The 17,627-nt window shown below is 34.1% G+C and overlaps 3 protein-coding genes and 1 long non-coding RNA gene across 5 annotated transcripts; 2 read left to right on the top strand and 2 right to left on the bottom strand.

The window, feature by feature from the left end:
* Positions 1-354: 354 nt before the first annotated feature.
* On the bottom strand, positions 355-6,225 carry LOC148936144 (uncharacterized). The gene is made up of 3 exons (XR_016139748.1): positions 6,153-6,225; positions 3,012-3,979; positions 355-2,926 (listed from the first exon to the last, which is right to left on the bottom strand). It is a non-coding gene; the product is annotated as an uncharacterized LOC148936144 (long non-coding RNA).
* Positions 1,979-5,795, top strand: LOC105424672 (lipid scramblase CLPTM1L). Its single transcript, XM_011635018.3, has 8 exons — positions 1,979-2,232; positions 2,473-2,587; positions 2,714-2,940; positions 3,045-3,330; positions 3,448-3,636; positions 3,747-3,955; positions 4,066-4,317; positions 5,550-5,795. Exons 1-8 carry the CDS (start codon positions 1,979-1,981, stop codon positions 5,641-5,643), a joined length of 1,626 nt encoding a protein of 541 aa, XP_011633320.2. The 3' UTR covers positions 5,644-5,795.
* Positions 6,226-6,291: 66 nt separating the features above from the next.
* On the top strand, positions 6,292-12,883 carry LOC105424673 (uncharacterized). 2 transcript variants are annotated; one of them, XM_011635019.2, is made up of 19 exons: positions 6,292-6,448; positions 6,606-6,763; positions 6,842-6,980; positions 7,067-7,247; positions 7,326-7,436; positions 7,549-7,773; positions 8,056-8,189; positions 8,303-8,431; positions 8,580-8,791; positions 9,028-9,173; positions 9,237-9,509; positions 9,600-9,747; positions 9,943-10,482; positions 10,572-10,874; positions 10,993-11,382; positions 11,455-11,780; positions 11,877-11,961; positions 12,113-12,413; positions 12,508-12,883. In XM_011635019.2, the coding sequence occupies exons 1-19, from the start codon at positions 6,340-6,342 to the stop codon at positions 12,564-12,566; spliced, it is 3,969 nt and encodes a 1,322-aa protein (XP_011633321.2). In that variant the 5' UTR covers positions 6,292-6,339; the 3' UTR covers positions 12,567-12,883. The 2 variants fall into 2 exon arrangements, with proteins under 2 accessions (XP_011633321.2, XP_088935048.1); XM_089078922.1 differs by having other exon boundaries at positions 6,382-6,448; positions 6,606-6,680.
* On the bottom strand, positions 12,749-17,573 carry Sec5 (exocyst complex component secretory 5). Its single transcript, XM_011635020.3, has 12 exons — positions 17,381-17,573; positions 16,935-17,145; positions 16,151-16,451; positions 15,875-16,070; positions 15,299-15,800; positions 14,856-15,151; positions 14,530-14,714; positions 14,326-14,440; positions 13,964-14,242; positions 13,527-13,853; positions 13,258-13,442; positions 12,749-13,137 (listed from the first exon to the last, which is right to left on the bottom strand). The coding sequence occupies exons 2-12, from the start codon at positions 17,041-17,043 to the stop codon at positions 12,951-12,953; spliced, it is 2,682 nt and encodes an 893-aa protein (XP_011633322.2). The 5' UTR covers positions 17,044-17,145; positions 17,381-17,573; the 3' UTR covers positions 12,749-12,950.
* Between the last annotated feature and the right edge of the window lie 54 nt (positions 17,574-17,627).

Below are 17,627 nucleotides of genomic sequence, written 5' to 3'. Positions count from 1 at the left end.
GATCCTTATTGTCCAATTGTCTATCGTTTTTCATGTAAGCAAATTTACTAAATCGGCCTAGGTTAATAACTTAAAAAAAAAAAAAAAAAAAAAAAAATAGGAGAGATCGATCGATAATTACCATTTGGCCACGCGTTTAATGCTTTCAACCACAGATTCCTCCGTTCGGGTCAGGCTTCGAGTTAGACTTTTTTGAAGGAAAATGTCGAGGCGAAACAGTTTTTTTTATAATTACTCACGATATCTTAATCTTCTACTTCTGTCAGATAAGTAATTTGAAAATTTAAACGATACTCTAATTGAAACGAGTGCAGCTATTGCCCATGTGATTCAATCTGAGACGAATAGTCATAATGAAAAGTCCATCCATCGCTTTTTATTGTACTATAGATTTTCATTTGTTATAAAAATGATAAAGTGCAAATGGTTATGAGGAACAAGGACAATACAATACAATATCCAATTTATGTCATCTTCGTTTAATTAACATTAAGAGTTTGGCTGCCGTTATTCCGCGTTCATTCTAAGTAAAGTTTAAGATGAAAGTTCTTGGAAGAAGTTGACTTGAAGCACACGTGCAAGATTCGAGTATTCCAAGATGGGTAAAGTTATAAAACTGAAAATTGACTAACGCAGAAAATTAAAAACACACATGATACTTTCCTTGAACAATTTTTACGCCCAATAATCAATTTGATATATATAAAATATGTCCACATATAAAAATATATAATTATATGATTATATAATATATTTATATTATATTTATAATTGTATTTTTATATATATGACGCTTTACATATAATTATATTTATTTATATTTAATTATATATGAAAAATTTTTTACCGGGCAAATTTTTTTCTTCCCTTACTTCCTTTTGCATCTCTCATTAGTTGAGCTAATTCGTTTAGTAAATTCAAACAACTTATGTGATAAAGAACTTTATTATTTTCGGTGAGGATGAATGAACATTTCTAAATTTAAACATTGTAATTTTATTAACTGTTGAATTCAAATTGGAGTTTTATTAAAGCAAATGAAACTTGAAATTATTTGATTGAAAATTATTATTTGATTACTCTTTTTATCTATTATTTTTCTTCTTAGCAAATAATTTGGCGAAATCGATTAATTCTTCAATATAAAACGTAAAATAAAAATTCAATTTTTCTTCTCGTTTTTTTTCTTCTCTTGATACTGATTCTTTATCTAAATTGAAGAAATTGTTTTAAGAAAGTTATTAAAAGATGAAGCTTATTTTTAGCAAAGCTTTTTTTTACCGGTGCTAATATAAAATATAGCCATAGCTTATACTTACTGTGTCTATACGTACGTTATATTTAATTCTTATTCCAAATTTTTATTTCTAAAATTTAATATTTATTCCCGCTCCTAGCATTATGTGCAGGGCTTTATTTTACGTCGGTAAGTCAGGTCGCTAAAGAAAACAAGCCGCAATAAATGCATGTCGGTAACGTAATTTCGTACTTCTTATCGATCCGCGTATGTTTACCGATGCCGTTGATGGCGCATTTTTAAATACCCGTCGAGGAGGTTTATGTAAAGTACACGGCAAGGAACAAAAGTACACACAAATGTACGCATGCGATGTACAAAACCAATATTAATGACACGTGAGCCAATGAACTATCGGTGACGGTGCGCGCGGCGCATACATTCCAATCTCAAAAATCGACAACGATCGGGGGCTGAAACGACGCCGGTGCAAATTCGGGTGGCGTACGTACGGATCGAGCGCATGTCAATATCTCCTTCAATTTTTCCTTCGCGACGTCGCCACGCGTTGCCACGCGGCAGAAGCTCGAACGATCGTCGCGGACGTCGCGTCGCGATCGCCATCGCCCGGTCCGACCGTCCGGAGAATCCGTAAACCCCGCGAGATGTGATGTCGTGCGAGCGTCTCCTGTAACACCGGTTAGCCCTCGAGAATTCCTCGTGATATAGCTTCCTGTCGAGATGCAGTGGCCCTCGCTCAGCGTTATTCTCTCCGAGATATTTCTAGGATACATCGTGTACTCGATATACACGCTGTCGTTGCTGTTCGTGTCACCAGCCTGCGAGGATGGCAAGCTGTGCCTCGAGTCATACCTGACTGACCGGCCGCAATTGGACTTGTATATATATAGCTCCGTTAAGAGATATCCCATCGGTAAAAATGCCGATCTCGTATACTCGGCGCAAAACTTTGATTACGAACAAACGCAAGCCATGTGAGCATCCCTGCGATTAGTCAGACCGTTGATCTCTCTCTCTCTCTCTCTCTCTGAGCATCATCCATATGAATGATTATCTTTTTCAAGTCGTCACTTACTTTTTTCTGCTTAGAGGAACGTGGGAGAAGAATCAATAAATTCAAATCATATTTGACACTCATTCATATGGAAATGGACGGTCTGAGCGGGACTTTGACCCTTGTAGATTTAATGATTTATCTACTTTTTTTGTTACAGTCCAGTGATTTTAACTGTACCACGTGAAACGCGGCGGAATGGAACATTGTTTTTACATATACTCTTAGTGCCTCCTTCCGTAAAACAGGATAGATCATTTGTTGATTTACAAAAAGTAATGCAATTATATATAATTTAATATTAATAAAATTTGTAAATATTTTTGGAAATATCTTATTTGGCATTCAATATCTGTATAACGTTTCGTTTTATATTTAATTATTTCAATTGCATCTCGCAGGATATATTTACTTCATATACTACTATTAAAATGACACAATATATAATACCTGAAGCAGAAGTATTCAAGTTGTTGGGTGACAAGAATAATAGCATGAAGAAAGTTGATAGCCAAACTGTCATACGTCCAGTGTCGCATATGAAAAGTCGTATAACTTTTACAATAATGACAGACAATGTCATACTTCCTATACATGGCATGCCCACCGAACTTCTGCATCATATCAAGTATATAAATTTTTATTTTAATCAACTGATTGTTATACAATCTAGCATATCAGTATTAAAGATATACTGACTTGTATTAAAAATATACTGGTTGTTTCTTGCAGAATAGTCGGCAAACATAAGTTCTTGCCAATTGTAAACTGTGATTTCTTACAAACCCGACATCGAGATCTTAAACGAATTACTCTGCAAGATAATATAATGAATGTCACAGTAGAATATTCACCTATCTCTTTGGGAAAATTAAGATTGATGCTACATGTGCAAGCAACCATGGAAAATCTCAAGAATCTTGGTTTTTCCGACAAAGATATCGATGAAGTGAAGGGTATTTTTGCAGATACCAATATCTACTTACTGGGTGGTACTTTCTTTATCGCAGCTGTACACGTGAGTGAAATAATAAGTACATCGATATCAAACTTGAAATTATGTCTCATCGGAATGAGATAGAACTTGATGGAAACGAAAGAGAAACTTAGACCACACTTATCTTCTGTGTTACAGTTGTTGTTTGATTTCCTCGCTATTAAAAATGATGTTAGCTTTTGGCGGAAGAAGAGTAATCTTATAGGTCTCAGCAAATGGACCGTGATATGGCGTGCATTTAGTCAGACTGTGATTTTCCTTTATCTTTGCGATGAAGGTTCTTCCTTACTCGTTCTCATTCCGACCGGTGTTAGCACTGTTATTGAGGTGCGTATGTTACAAATATAAGACAGTGTTTATATCGATTTAATTATTACAGTTTATGTATTAATGCATAATATACAATTTATTTTTTAATATGTTCACTTGTTTGATAGATGTGGAAATTAAAAAAGATATCGAGAGTGGAATTGATTAGCAGCGGTAGTATATTGCCAAAAATACAATTTAAAACCGATGACATTGATGCGGCAGAGGTGAAAACTAGAGAGTTTGATGCTGAGAGTATGCGTTATCTGAGTTATTTGTTATATCCATTAGTTATCGCTGGTGCCATCTATTCGTTATTTTATCAACCTCATAAAAGGTAAATGACCGCAAATTTTCTTATCTGAAAAAGACATATATATACGAGATGACCTTTTGTCTTTAGATAGATGATTATCATTAACGATAACAAATCGTTTTGAATTACAGTTGGTATTCTTGGAGTATAAATTCCTTGGTAAATGGAGTTTACGCGTTTGGATTTCTCTTTATGCTACCGCAATTGTTTGTTAATTATAAATTGAAATCCGTGGCGCACCTGCCATGGAGGGCATTTATGTATAAGGCATTTAATACATTTATCGATGATGTATTCGCTTTCATTATAACGATGCCGACAGCTCACAGAATAGCATGCTTCAGAGACGACGCCGTCTTTCTGATTTATCTTTATCAAAGATGGTAAGAGAGCTTATTCATTTAACTTGCGAATCACGCCGTGTATCATTGAACGTTGCTTGGATTGAACGTTGATTTGGATTGAAAGAAAAATAGTGATAGAGAGTATCGTATAGTAAAATAATGATAGAGAGAATTATAATTTGTAATAAAATAGAAAAATGCATCGATTTTCGCGAACTTCCGTTTTATTTTCTTTTTATGTCGCTTTAACTGAAGCGGCTTGTTTCGAGAGTAATTCAATTTTTATGTTCAATTGCAAGTCATTTATCGCTTATGACATCATATTGGTTTATGATGTCATAGGCGATAAATGACATGCAGTAATTTCCTTGACAACAAATAGCTTTATTTTCTAATTTTCTCTTAAAAATAATTAATTTCGTGATCTTAAAATATGCAGGAAATTAAAATATATATGTCCGATCTGTCACATAGAAATAATTCCTAAAATAACGGATTATATTTCAGCCATTCTCAAATGGCCAGTTAATGGCTGAAATATAATCCGTTATTTTAGGAATTATTTCTATGTGACAGATCGGACATATATATTTTAATTTCCTGCATATTTTAAGATCACGAAATGAGAATGGCTGAAAAATGACTCATTTTAACAATTATTTTACATTTCTATGTGATAGATCGGACAGATGTTTCAGTTTCCCGTACATTTTACAAATTTCAGGATTACGAAATTATTATGCTTTTAAGGAAAAATTAAAAAATAAAGGTATATTTTGCAATTATTGTACATAATTTCTCGCTTATGACATTACAAAACCGAATTGACTGTTTGAGAGAGTCGAGCCGTAAATATTTTCTTCCAAGAAAATGGAATTTTGCCAGAATTTCTACCTATATGTATTTCTACCTGTATCTCGGTTTGAATTTCTATTTGCATTTCTACCAGTATTTCGGCTTGAATTTTTACTTGAATTTTTATCCAAAGATAAGTATAGTTATCAAGAAAAAATTTTTTGTATTTTCTGTTTCTGTTTCTGGTTCTGATTGAAAGGAAATTGTCATCATACGAATATGAGACGTATGAGATTACTTTTCGTCAGAAAATGATTGAACTCAAAAATCTATCTCATCAGAAAATTTTGCATTCCTCATTTCGCTACTTATGACTCGTTCAGTGATATTCGATGTGAAGAGCAGTACATTTCATTGCCATTTTCCCATTCGAGCCACATAATGTATCAATTAAGAAAAAAAAAATTTATCAACAGGTTATACCCGGTAGATAAATCACGTATGGATACTGATACGATTACTGAAGAAGCTGTTGATCTCGGCAACAATACGAATAAGAAAACGAATTAACAATTTTGATTGATCAATATCATTGTTTTCGTTATCTAAAGTTCAAAGCTTTCGTAACATCACGTTGAAGCGTTGCCAGGTGCTGGCAAATATTATTTATAATATAATGTAAAAATATACGTATGCAGTTGTTACAAAAAAGTATTTTGCAAGTTTCTTTTTATCACCTAGTACTATCCCATTTTTTTAGTTTTTTTTTATTTTTATAATTGCTTTGATAACGGAGTGCTATAATATCAACTGATAATTACGATATATTATCTACGATGTTCTTAACATAATATGTTCAAGGACCAGTAAAAGGAGAATTACATAATAGATAAAACAGCGTATAGCAGGAAGAAGTCAGATGATATATTCTTTGTTCGGACGCTCATTTAATAGGTGTATGTCATCATTACTACTTGTGGTTACAAGATTTAATCCGGGGAAATAAAGCATATTATCTGATAATGAATCTCGATAACAGGCCTTGAATCATTTAAATCGAACTAAACGCGATAACATACCAGTATTCTGATATCTGTCGATGTAACAAGAGAGGGAAAAGTCCGAGAAGTCCTCTATTAGATAATTGCACGTGTATTCATATATACGTGTGCTGTGTGTATATATATATATATATATATATATATATATCTTTTGCAGTGTGAACGAGAACTTATTGTGCAATTTCTAGCGCTTGTGCAACATTACATGATAACGTTTATTACATTCAACATGCAAATTATAATCCCGATTGTTATTACTGTATGGATTTATTTTTGGTTTATAAAAAAGCGGCTTTCGCACTACCTGGGATTAGGTGAGATGTGTGTTTAGACAAATAAGTTGCATAATTTCATTTTTTTTCCTCGTTTATCAAGATAATACGTGAAAGCTGGAGTTTATTAATTTTGAAAGATTACACAATATTCGATTTAATCGAAATAGATATTCGCATTTAAATCGTGTTTCTTTAGACATACAATTTGTCCTAAAACGATGGTGGGCTCTTTGGTGCATCTCGAAGAAGAAGAGAACAGTTAGAAAGACAAGTAAGCATAACGAAGCACTATTTTATATAAAAAAAATCTTGCAACCACATTCGGATGAATCAAAAACTATTATAGATGAAAATGTGAGTAATACGTAATACTCGCGAATAAATTAATCCTATGCAAAATTGATTTCCAAGTGAATTTCTTTTTTTATACAGAGTTGCGATAGCCTGTCCTTTTATGGTGCCGATCAAAAAGGTAATTCGTTATTTGTTAAAATAAATCACAGAGGGTATCGCACAGCGGAATTGATGCTGCAAGTGATCTTGTCGGACGGTCAAGTCTACGTGCCACTCGGTAAAGTTTATCATGATATCACAGGTAATCGAAATATAACACGTAAAAATTGAAAATTAAACACATCTCTCATTGTGAATGCACAGATTATCCTGACACACTTGCGATAGAAAATACTGGTCAAAAATGGTCAACGTCGGGTTTAAAAATTGAGACGTTGGAACCGCGACAACGTTGGAGAATTACCTACAACGGTCTTCTCCGGAACCAGTGTCAAGGAGACACGTCCAATGACGACAATGTGGAACACATTCGTTTAAATTTTATGTGAGTAAAGGCAAATAAAAGAAACGTGCAATCGTTTGAATGGTCGTCCATTTGGTCACGTACGTTTCGTTTTTCCAGATTTATTGGCAAGCCCCGATTGTTAAAATGGCCGGATGATTGGAGTACGTATTTGCATGCGGACGCTTTAGCACGTGAACCATGGAGGAGCCCTGATTGGAAGCATAAAATGTAAAACTTTACAATTTTTCAATGTAGCTCGCTGTCCTAATAATCCTTTGCTTCAGTAGTAATATACATTAGGTCTAAATTTCCCTTTTTTTTTTCTCTGTTGGCACTCTAGTAAATTGATAGATTACACGGGTTTTGATCTATGGGGGTCCATTATCGGGCAGATTACGTTCAAAGATTCAAGTGCAAATGCGTTGTATTTGCGAGGACTTTGTCAGCGTCGTTGGGGCAAGCACGAATCTTATCAATTTCATCGAACCATCACACTTTTTGGTGTGACAAAACATGGAGCAATGTATCATCTTGGTGTGAGCAATACCAAATATAGCTTTTCGCAGTAAGATAAACAAATATATGTCAATAATATCGTAATGTAATATTGCTTGTTGTGTTTTGTTAAAATTTCCTATAAAGAAATTTTTTATGTCTTTATTTTATCTCTATTTTATTATCTTTATTTTATCATTTTTTTTAAAAATATAGTATCATATAACGTTTTGTAAATAAATTGGGAAATTTTATACAAATAATGATGAATCTCAAATTCTCAAAACGTATAATGACTCGTAACCAATGAGAAATACGTAACTTCATATTCGCGAAACAAAATTTATTACAGCATGCAGTTTGGAAATCTTGAAGCAGCATCAGGAAGCATAAGCAAAATTGATTGGATGGATCTGAAATTGAGCGATTTTGAAAAAGAAGACATAAACTGCTGTGCTCCTATGAACTACAAAATTGCATTTACAGGTTTTTATTCCTCTATATCGTCGTCAATGTCAGTCACAAATTTCAATCGCTCGTATGAAACGCTCGTTACTGCGTTAACATTTATTTATACACTATCGTTTTTCATTTTCCAGCGGCTGGGAAACAATACAATGCTGTTATCAATTATCCAGTGGGAAATGCAATAACTTGTTACAACGGCCAACCATGGTGTTGGACTTATACAACTCGTAATTTGCGTGTCGAACTAAACGGTAGCACAGGTATATTGACACAATGATTCGGAAAACAATTCGGAAAAAAGCATTTTAAAGACAGACTAGATTGAAATCTTATTTTGTAAAGCTGTAATAATCAAGATAATTTTATTATCTTCTTTATATCTTTAAAAATTTGTAACAATACATATAGGTGTCGGATTAATGATTATACATTGTCCGTACACTGGACCGAAGCAAATCAAGACTCCAATCGCGAGAATTCAACCTCTAACGCGACCCGATACATTTGCGCAAAAAGATAAATACATTTTGCATTTTGATGATAAGCAATGTCAAAATGAAAGCGTCGTCGGGGGAAAGGGATATTCTCTTGCCATTCTGACAACTACTGTCGCTGATGATGTACGTATTAAAAAAAAAGTAGGAATTAAACTAACTTCAAATATTAAATAAAATATTATTATATCCAATCTACAAAAAAAATTAATTAAAATTAATAATATATTAATAAAAATAATTATTTTAAATCAATCATTTTCCTCCAATCTCTTAAATATTAATCCAATAATCCACACTATATTATATATATATTATCGCTCATTAAGAAATTCAAGTCATATACAAAGTTCTATTTGTAGTTTGTGGTACCTCAAGGTTTCTGCGTAACGAGTTTTGCTCTGGAACGACAATTGCAGCATCACAAACAATTACAAGACGCAATTGCTGATATAATGAACGTTAATCATTGGAAAAAAAAAGAAGACTTTGAGAGTTATTGTCAAAAGTAGGTCTAATTTCATAAAAGTATATCGTGGTCGCAAAGTAAAGTCTATTTTTGTTTTTTTAGGGCGATGTCCAGCATTGAGAATACTCCTGTCGAAGAAGAAATTGCGAAGGCGATATTACAAGGTTTAGAGAAATTGGAATCGTCTGTAAATGAAACAAATACACATGATCGGCGTTACGCCGTAAGATCCAGCGCGATTGGAGAAGACAGCGACGAAACTTCAGCTGCTGGTCAAAACTCGACGTATTTAGGCGTGAAAGATGCGAATGATGTTATTAAATGTGTTGCTAAATGTTGGGCAAGTATGTTCTCGTATCGAAGTATCGAATACAGGTAATTTATTCTTTTTAGAAAATTGCCTCGTTAGGCATTGTCTTAGATTGATAAATGATAATTTTTTTCTGGGGAAATGGCGGGATACAGGCGACAAAACGGACTACCTCTAAAATCCATGGCTGTTTGTATTCAGAAAATGGTTAACGCCGAAGCGGCCGGTGTCATGTTCACTAGACATCCCACGACTGGAGATCCATCCAGCATTGTTATTACAGCCAATTACGGTTTAGGAGAGGTATGATCGATCAATATTAAAAATATCATACAATAGTGATACAAAATATTTTTTTAATCATGTTGATAAAAATATTCAGTTAAAATATGTTTTGATAACTATTTTGGATATTTCGTGATATTTGTTAAATGCAAATTTTATATATATATATATATATATATATATATATATATATCGTTCTAATATTTTTTACAGACGGTAGTATCGGGGACAGTCGAACCGGATACTTTGACGATTCATAGAAAATGGGACGACACTTTGAGTATAGGAGCGTTGACAGTAGGAAATAAAGAGCAGAAGATCTCACTGAACGACGATGGCGTAATTACTAGTATTTTAAGTGAACAGGAAATTAAGAACATTTCGATATCTGATACAACAGCTCTACGATTAGCTAAAATAGGGTTGTGCTTGGAATCGCTTTTTGGATCTGCACGAGATATAGAATGGGCGGTTGTCGGTGAACAGATCTATCTGCTGCAAGCACGACCCATTACAACCATTAATGCATGGACAGATTTTGAATTAATGCACGAGTTAGACTCAGGGGTGCCTTGCGACGTCGACGTAATGACTTTTGCCAATGTCGAAGAAGTGCTTCCTTATCCCATTAGTCCTCTGTCAATCTCCACGTTTGTAAAAGTTTTGAATATATCGGTTGCTTCGAAATTCAATAAATTTGAAAGCGCTTACCTTCACGTGATTGGTATGAGATGTGCGTTAAATTATATGGAAGTAAGTATTTTAATTCTTGTATTTGATTTTTGACTTTCTAATTATTATGGATGATAAGTAAATTTATTTCTCGCCTTTTCCTCTTTTAGACAACTTTACAAGATATTAATAAAGAAATAACGTTGTCGAATAAAATAATAGATCTAGCTATATCCGGACGTGTAATAGTGACGCCTGAAGTACATGAGGTAGCAATAAGAAAGTACGGTATTATGAACAGATGGAAGAGCATATATATGATATATGACATGTTTAAATCAATATGGACGAATAACGCGAGGGTGAAAGAAATGGTTGATATATTATCCAAATATACTCTGGATGCTGATGCATTCGACAAACCTCGTGATTTATATAATATTTTAAATAAGAAATACAAAGAAATTTTTTTAGTAAGTCATCATATCGCACTGAATCTAAATAAATATTTTCATTGAGATTTGATCATAAAACACTGTTTAATTATTATGAAAAATAAAGCCATATTGTTAAAAAATTCGTAAATTTCAGATAGGCATTGGTCACAACTTATCGTCTCTGGTGAGCACAATGTATCAAATGATAGCATTGTCGTTCTTAACAAAGGGAAGCGATAATTTTACATCTGATCATCTTGCGGACATTGGTATTTTGTTGAGTTCATGCACCAACGTTATCAGTTCTGAAGTGCCAATTGCCCTCAGCAAAATAGCAGCATGCATCAGAAAAAGCGGCAAAGCAGATGAGTTTAGCAAAATCGAGCCTACAAAAGCTATGAATTGGTTGGAATTAAATTGTCCTCCGGCTATGGAAAAATTGAAAACTTTTTTTGAAACGCACGGTCATAGGTGTGTTCATGAAATGGATTTTATCGCAGAACCTTGGATACTTAAACCTGATAGTATCATTAGTACTATTCAGGTATGTAATAATCAAATTATATTCAAATTATATGTATACACACATGTGCGTACTTATTTCTATTATTTTCAGACACTAGCGACGTCTCTTGAAGAAAATTATGTGAATAAAATACTTAGCGTGAAGGAAACTGTAGAATCTATGAAGACACCCATGTCATCGTTTACCAAGTTCGTTCTACGGAAAATTATACCTTTTTGTCGAAAAGCTGTCACACTTAGAGAAACGACAAAGAGTATAATCGTAGCTGCTCTGCATAAATTGAGATTAGCTTATATACGACTTGGTGCTTTGATGGTTGCGGAGAATTATATACCTGATGAACGCCTTATATTTTTCCTGACACATCAGGAGATTGGACAACTCTTAAACGAGCATAATCCGTTACTCGTGCGAAGGTAAGTTTGGGCTTACACCGCCTTTTTCGTGTATTATTAAATGCCTTGTATTATTCACAAGATTTACTATGTCTATAATCTTATTTTTTCTTTCAGAGCGCTACGTAGAAGAAAGATTTATCAACAAGTAACAAAACATAAATATCCGGAATTTTGTACTGGCATGCCCATACCAATACAGGTTTGTTTGATTGTTATAAATATAAAGAATGATTGAGTCAAGGTAAACCAAGCCAATTCTTTATCATGTTATATAAAAAGATAATTTTTTTCCTTTATTTTTCTTAATATATTTTCATTGTGTTATTGAGATTACATAATGTTGTTGTCAGGAGACTTTCGATGTCTCATCTTACAAAGAAAGTATAAAAATTGAGGGTACTTCGGTTTATGGCGGTTCTGTGCTAGGCAGAGCATGCGTAATAACCAATCTGTCCGAAGCAAAAAATATACAACACGGAGATATTTTGATCACACATTGCACTGATATCGGTTGGAGCCCATATTTTACATTATTAACTGGAATCGTAACAGAATTGGGTGGTCTTATAAGCCATGGTGCTGTTGTAGCAAGAGAATATGGTCTTCCTTGCATTGTGGGTGCTAAAGGCGCGACTCAATTTTTTCAAACAGGTAAAATTTTTCGTTGTATGAAAAGCACGTAAGACCTTTTTTTATTAATATTAATTTCTTCAATAACTATGTAACATCGTATCTTCCGTTTTAGGTGACACTGTATTATTAGCTGCAGATGTTGGCACATTACAATTGATTAAAAAAGCCTAATTATTCAATGATATATGAAATAAATTTTTATACGGAAAGATTTTCATCATTATTGTGCTGCGCATATTACAAATGTATCTTACACAAATTTTATGGATTTTACTTGATACATGCGTGTAAATATTGATAATTATGAAAATTATTAATTATCTTCTAAATAAGAAAAAAAAATACAAAAATGGAGAATAAATTATATTGTGAACAAAAATATATAATAATCCATCAAATCATAAATTTGTTGGATATTTGATATTTCCATTGTACAATATTACAATATTATACTGCATTAAATACATTTATGAGAACAGTGATAGAAATCTTATTAATTTAAAAATTCCCCGTGATCGTACTATCGTACGTACTACTTTGATTGATTGTTATAAATTATACAGTGGTAACGCGTTCTGGATCTGCTGTTAAATAACGAATGTTTTCTGTTACCTCACTGGCAAGACACGATAACTGCAATCGCATACACGTTGTGACTTTTAACAAAAGAGCGTCTATTCTCATGCGATCTTCCTTGTTCATCGGCTGAGGTATCGCATCTAGAGCTTCCTCGAAAAAGTTTCTATAAAAAAGAAAGGAAGAGTTAGGAAAGTTAGGAAGAATTAGGAAAGTTGACTCCAGTTAGAAAAGATTCTATTTTAATGAGATGATATCCATCGATTTTTAGATGTTCAATTTTTACCTCGCTCTACTCGTGCTATAGGCTTGCAGGGCATTTCTCAAGAGAATTATATCCGTTCGTGCTTGAATAATTCCGGCTGGACGAAATTGCGTGACACACGACATGAGCCGCGCGAGTTCCTCCGCTATGGTCTCTATTATGTGGGACAGAATTCGTTGTAACAGAGCTGGAGCGACCCGACGTACCTGCAAAAAGATGTTATGAATAATCAGAGACAACAAACAATGAATGACATCTCGAATTTTACTACTGCGATAACAATTTATTACCTCCGCGTGTACCGCGATTAGATTCGCCAATATTTCTTGAGCATATGGCTTGAGATGGGTCGGTTCTGTATCGAAGTCCCATTCCAAACCACCCAAGTACATGCTGGGTTCTATCGTACCAACAAGTGGATCACAACGGCGTTCTAAGTACGCGTCTAAAACGGCGCTGTCCAACGTCTCCAATTGCGTCCAATCCGATTTCCATCCAACCGCGGTAGATAGTTCTGGGTAACCTTGCGTTTTCAGAGCATCTTCGATTCTTGGTAAGACAGTGTTTAGAGTGTATCGTATATTGCTTAATGAGATTAAAAGGCATTGTTCCCAGGTCTGATAAGAAATTTATACATTTTAAATAATGTATGTGAAAATAAAAGTACTATTACGGATTCGTATAAGTATCACGTAAATGCTAAACCTATTTATAGTTTATTACTTACTGGACCTTGATACTTGTTGGTTTTGTTTTTATAACCAGAAGGCGAGCCGATCAACTGCGAAACCGATGTTTCGTCGTTATCCATAGCTTCCTCGCAACCACTAAATGCTAACTGTTGTAGGCATCGCGCAAATGATGTGAATAACGTCTTAATGGTATTATGATAAAGAATCTGATGAGTTGGATTATTGAACAATGGCCCTTCTCTTGGACCGCAAACAACTACCGTTTCCCGCGCGTGTTTCGATATTGTCAGGACTATTTCCTCAAATAGATACGGCTGTTAGTACGAAACAACACGATTAAGACGCAACAAATTCCTAATAAAAGCAAAGTCTACTGAAACTGTACTGTAAGATGTACCAGTTTTGTAACACCACCATCCTCATTCAAGTATTCTATTTGCCATGTTTCTCTTTGATTCAGAGCCATTATATTGTCCGCTCCTTGTTTGAAAAGAGCGATTAAACATTGTATCCTATATTATAGAAAAAGTTAAATTGAGATAAAGATGAAAAATTTAATAAAACAAGCAATTCATTTGTAGCTCAATCGAATCAATTTTACCTTAAATCCAATATAAACGACCCAAAAATATCGAGAGCTTCACTAGGCAAATCCAGATGTATTAGAGATGCATACATTTGCCTGACGCAACGTAAAATATGTAAAAGCCATCTTGCCTCTACATCATGACTACATATATTTTTCATAGCTCCCATGGCATGTTGCATATTCGATAAAACTAAACTCTATCATAAATTCACAAAACAATGTACGAAACATACATCGAGCTATGCTCTTTATTGTATTATTATTGTTTCTCATTTTATTTATAAAAAAAGGAAATTTATAAATTTATAAAAAAAGGAAATAAAATGTAAGATACATACTTTGAAATGACTTTGCTTCTCCACATCTACTGCTACATGTAGCTGTCCTGTGAAATAACTCTGTCCCAATCTCCATAGATCTGGCAATTGTTCGACTACAATATCACAAATTGCTTCGACACATGAGATTTGCGGTGGTGAGTTATTTCCGCTATTTTTATGCGAGCGTAAATGCTTAATATTTATGGGCACATACTTAGATGTTTTGCTCGCATCTTCGGAATTAATCTTAACTCCATCCAAATGCTCGTGCAAGGCATTGGCAATACTTTTCTCTAAGTAATTTGCATGTGAAACTGGAGTATGAAGTTTGAAATTATTTTTTCTGATTTAAAGATAATACAGATATATGTTACATGAAGTCGTCATAAATGTGCAAGACTTTCTTAAATAACATCCAGTTTTAAATATAAATCAAACTATTTGTTTAGATGTATATATACCTATTGCATCCCATGCTGGATCACCTTCGGCTTCGAGGTTGACAAGGTTTCTAATAATCTTCTTACGCTCCTCTAAACTAAATGGCATCTCTTCTAATTTTTTTCGTAACAGCACTTTAAAATTGCTAATTCTATTGTCAATTTCTTCCAATACTTTTTTGAAAACATCCACCTCTGTATTTTTAAACAGATTTTTAACTCTAGCATAATCGTTAATCACGAGATCATAATTGCCACGTTTAATGTTTCTTTCGATGTTTATTGGCATGCAAAAGAGAAATTTATAACGTTGCATAACAGCCAATGCGTTGCGAGTGGCATCGGCTCTGTCCCTTCTCGCCAGTACATCATCGAATAATTTATTAGCTTCTGACATGGATTGCTTAATAGCTTTTTCCAATTTTTCCGTGGGATCACTGCCATAGCTCTTTACATCTGCTTCGAATTGATCCTTTAATGACATTATTGTGTCGAGTTGTTCCATTACCGCTCCTACATTAGCCTGTTTCATAATAAAGAATAAATTTTAATTTTAAGTGCACACAGAAATGTTTTGATTCAACGTTACTCATTCACCTTTAAAAATGATAATTGGCCTTCTTTTTGAGAATTGACTTTTCTTCTGAGATAAGCCAAACCAGCCTTTAAATCTTCCAGAGTCGTAGCATGATGATGCTGCAATAAAAACCATCCTGGATGAAACTTTTCACTGGTAAGATCTCCGCTCCCATCTCCGAAAAGTTCAATCAGTTCATCCTCGGGAAACTTTTTGCTTTAAAATGAAATACAATTATTATAAAACATAAAAGTATAAATAAAGCTGCAATTAATCAGAAAAATTTGAAAATTTACTCATTGCCCTCCACACTGAGTCCTAAAGGATCTTCTTGTTGATAATTTGTAGGTGACAATGCCCTTCTACCCCAGCCCAAACTCTGCATTGGTGCTTCCTCTACCCATACTGCTGATTCCTTCATAGGACCGATAGTCTCGTGGTAGCCACGGAATTGTACTGTCGAAGTTCCCTGTCCTCCACTTCGAGTTGTTACTATTATATCCCCTCGACCTTTGCAAGGTCCTGACCTCGCTATAATTTTGTTTGACGATTTCCATTCGGCCGAAAGTAGACAATCGCATCCACATATTGTAAGTCCTGTGAAGTAAATGATAGATTGATAAATTATCACAACTTAAATTATCATTGTTTAATATTTATAATTTAAATATAGCTTGATAATTCGCATAATATATCAATATTCATGCTTATTGCCTTGCTTGTTCTATTCCCATTAAAAAAAGAAAAGCAATAGGCATAAATATAGACATTTTTCACTAACAAGAAGAGTCAATACTTACAATCTTAACGGACCAAATTTGATATTGATATGCTTGGATTCATATATATTAATGACAGTCATCACACGTATACGTACGCACCACGCGCGCGCGCCACACACACACACACACACACACACACACACACACACACACACACACACACACACACACACACACACACACACACAAAGGAAAATTTTAAATTAAATATTTATTAAGATGTTATACAGACATATAGATAATTATATAGATATATAGATTTTTAAAAAATTGAATAAATAATGATAATGGCACTAACCTATAAGATCTTGGGCTTTATTTCCTAAAAATTCACCACGCACTATTACCCGAGTGCCAGGTGGACCTTCTTTGGGTGATATTCCAGTGACTACAGGTGGAGGTCCCATTCCATCGGCAATAACGTCAAAAATATGAAAATACTTGTCCTTTGACTACTACTTTGACTCGGATGATGACTGCTACTATCAACTTTTTCTTCTCTGGTTGATCTAGATCAACACAAGACACCTATTACTAATGACACACGTTTATTTATTATAAAATCATAAACGCTTTAACATAATTGTCAGGCGGAGTGCAGGTTAGTTTTTTCAACATTCGTAAACGTATGAACATTCAACTGTAGTCATGTATACTCGACACAGGTTTAATCGCGAGCTATGTAGTTATAAAATATTACATGACAGGAATGTATCTACTCTGAAAATTATTGAATTATCTTACTACTCCTCTATTCGAGTCCGGATTTCCAATTATTCGATTTCCAATTATTAACATGGATTGCGTTCAGCAGAGAAAGCAGATCAGTGAGCGCTCAGTGATTTTTCAATATGATTGGTCCTTGCCTTTAGATCTTCGTTGAATGATGTGTAGAAACCAATCATAATAAAGAATCATTGAACGCTCACTGATCTACTTTCTTTGCCGAACGCAGCCATGGAGGAACATGGTGACATATGAGATCTGCTCT

Source organism: Pogonomyrmex barbatus, unplaced genomic scaffold, assembly GCF_055798465.1.
Source record: "Pogonomyrmex barbatus isolate J1 unplaced genomic scaffold, ASM5579846v1 scaffold3, whole genome shotgun sequence".
Taxonomy (NCBI): Eukaryota; Metazoa; Arthropoda; class Insecta; order Hymenoptera; family Formicidae; genus Pogonomyrmex; species Pogonomyrmex barbatus.
Note: the sequence above shows the minus strand (reverse complement) of the source record. Positions and strands in the feature narration are given on the sequence as shown.

What these genes read in the sequence shown, in the direction of transcription:
- LOC105424673 (XM_011635019.2), top strand. Translation starts at nt 6,340, where the DNA reads ATGATAACGTTTATTACATTCAACATGCAAATTATAATCCCGATTGTT. An exon ending in CTACAAAATTGCATTTACAG is followed by an intron (nt 8,190 to 8,302) that starts GTTTTTATTCCT and finishes TTCATTTTCCAG; the next exon opens with CGGCTGGGAAACAATACAAT. An exon ending in GCATGCCCATACCAATACAG is followed by an intron (nt 11,962 to 12,112) that starts GTTTGTTTGATT and finishes TGTTGTTGTCAG; the next exon opens with GAGACTTTCGATGTCTCATC.
- LOC105424672 (XM_011635018.3), top strand. Translation starts at nt 1,979, where the DNA reads ATGCAGTGGCCCTCGCTCAGCGTTATTCTCTCCGAGATATTTCTAGGA. An exon ending in GTGTTAGCACTGTTATTGAG is followed by an intron (nt 3,637 to 3,746) that starts GTGCGTATGTTA and finishes CTTGTTTGATAG; the next exon opens with ATGTGGAAATTAAAAAAGAT. An exon ending in ATTTATCTTTATCAAAGATG is followed by an intron (nt 4,318 to 5,549) that starts GTAAGAGAGCTT and finishes ATTTATCAACAG; the next exon opens with GTTATACCCGGTAGATAAAT.
- Sec5 (XM_011635020.3), bottom strand. Translation starts at nt 17,043, where the DNA reads ATGGGACCTCCACCTGTAGTCACTGGAATATCACCCAAAGAAGGTCCA. An exon ending in GCCAATTATCATTTTTAAAG is followed by an intron (nt 15,801 to 15,874) that starts GTGAATGAGTAA and finishes ATTATGAAACAG; the next exon opens with GCTAATGTAGGAGCGGTAAT. An exon ending in TCCAGCATGGGATGCAATAG is followed by an intron (nt 15,152 to 15,298) that starts GTATATATACAT and finishes TTCATACTCCAG; the next exon opens with TTTCACATGCAAATTACTTA.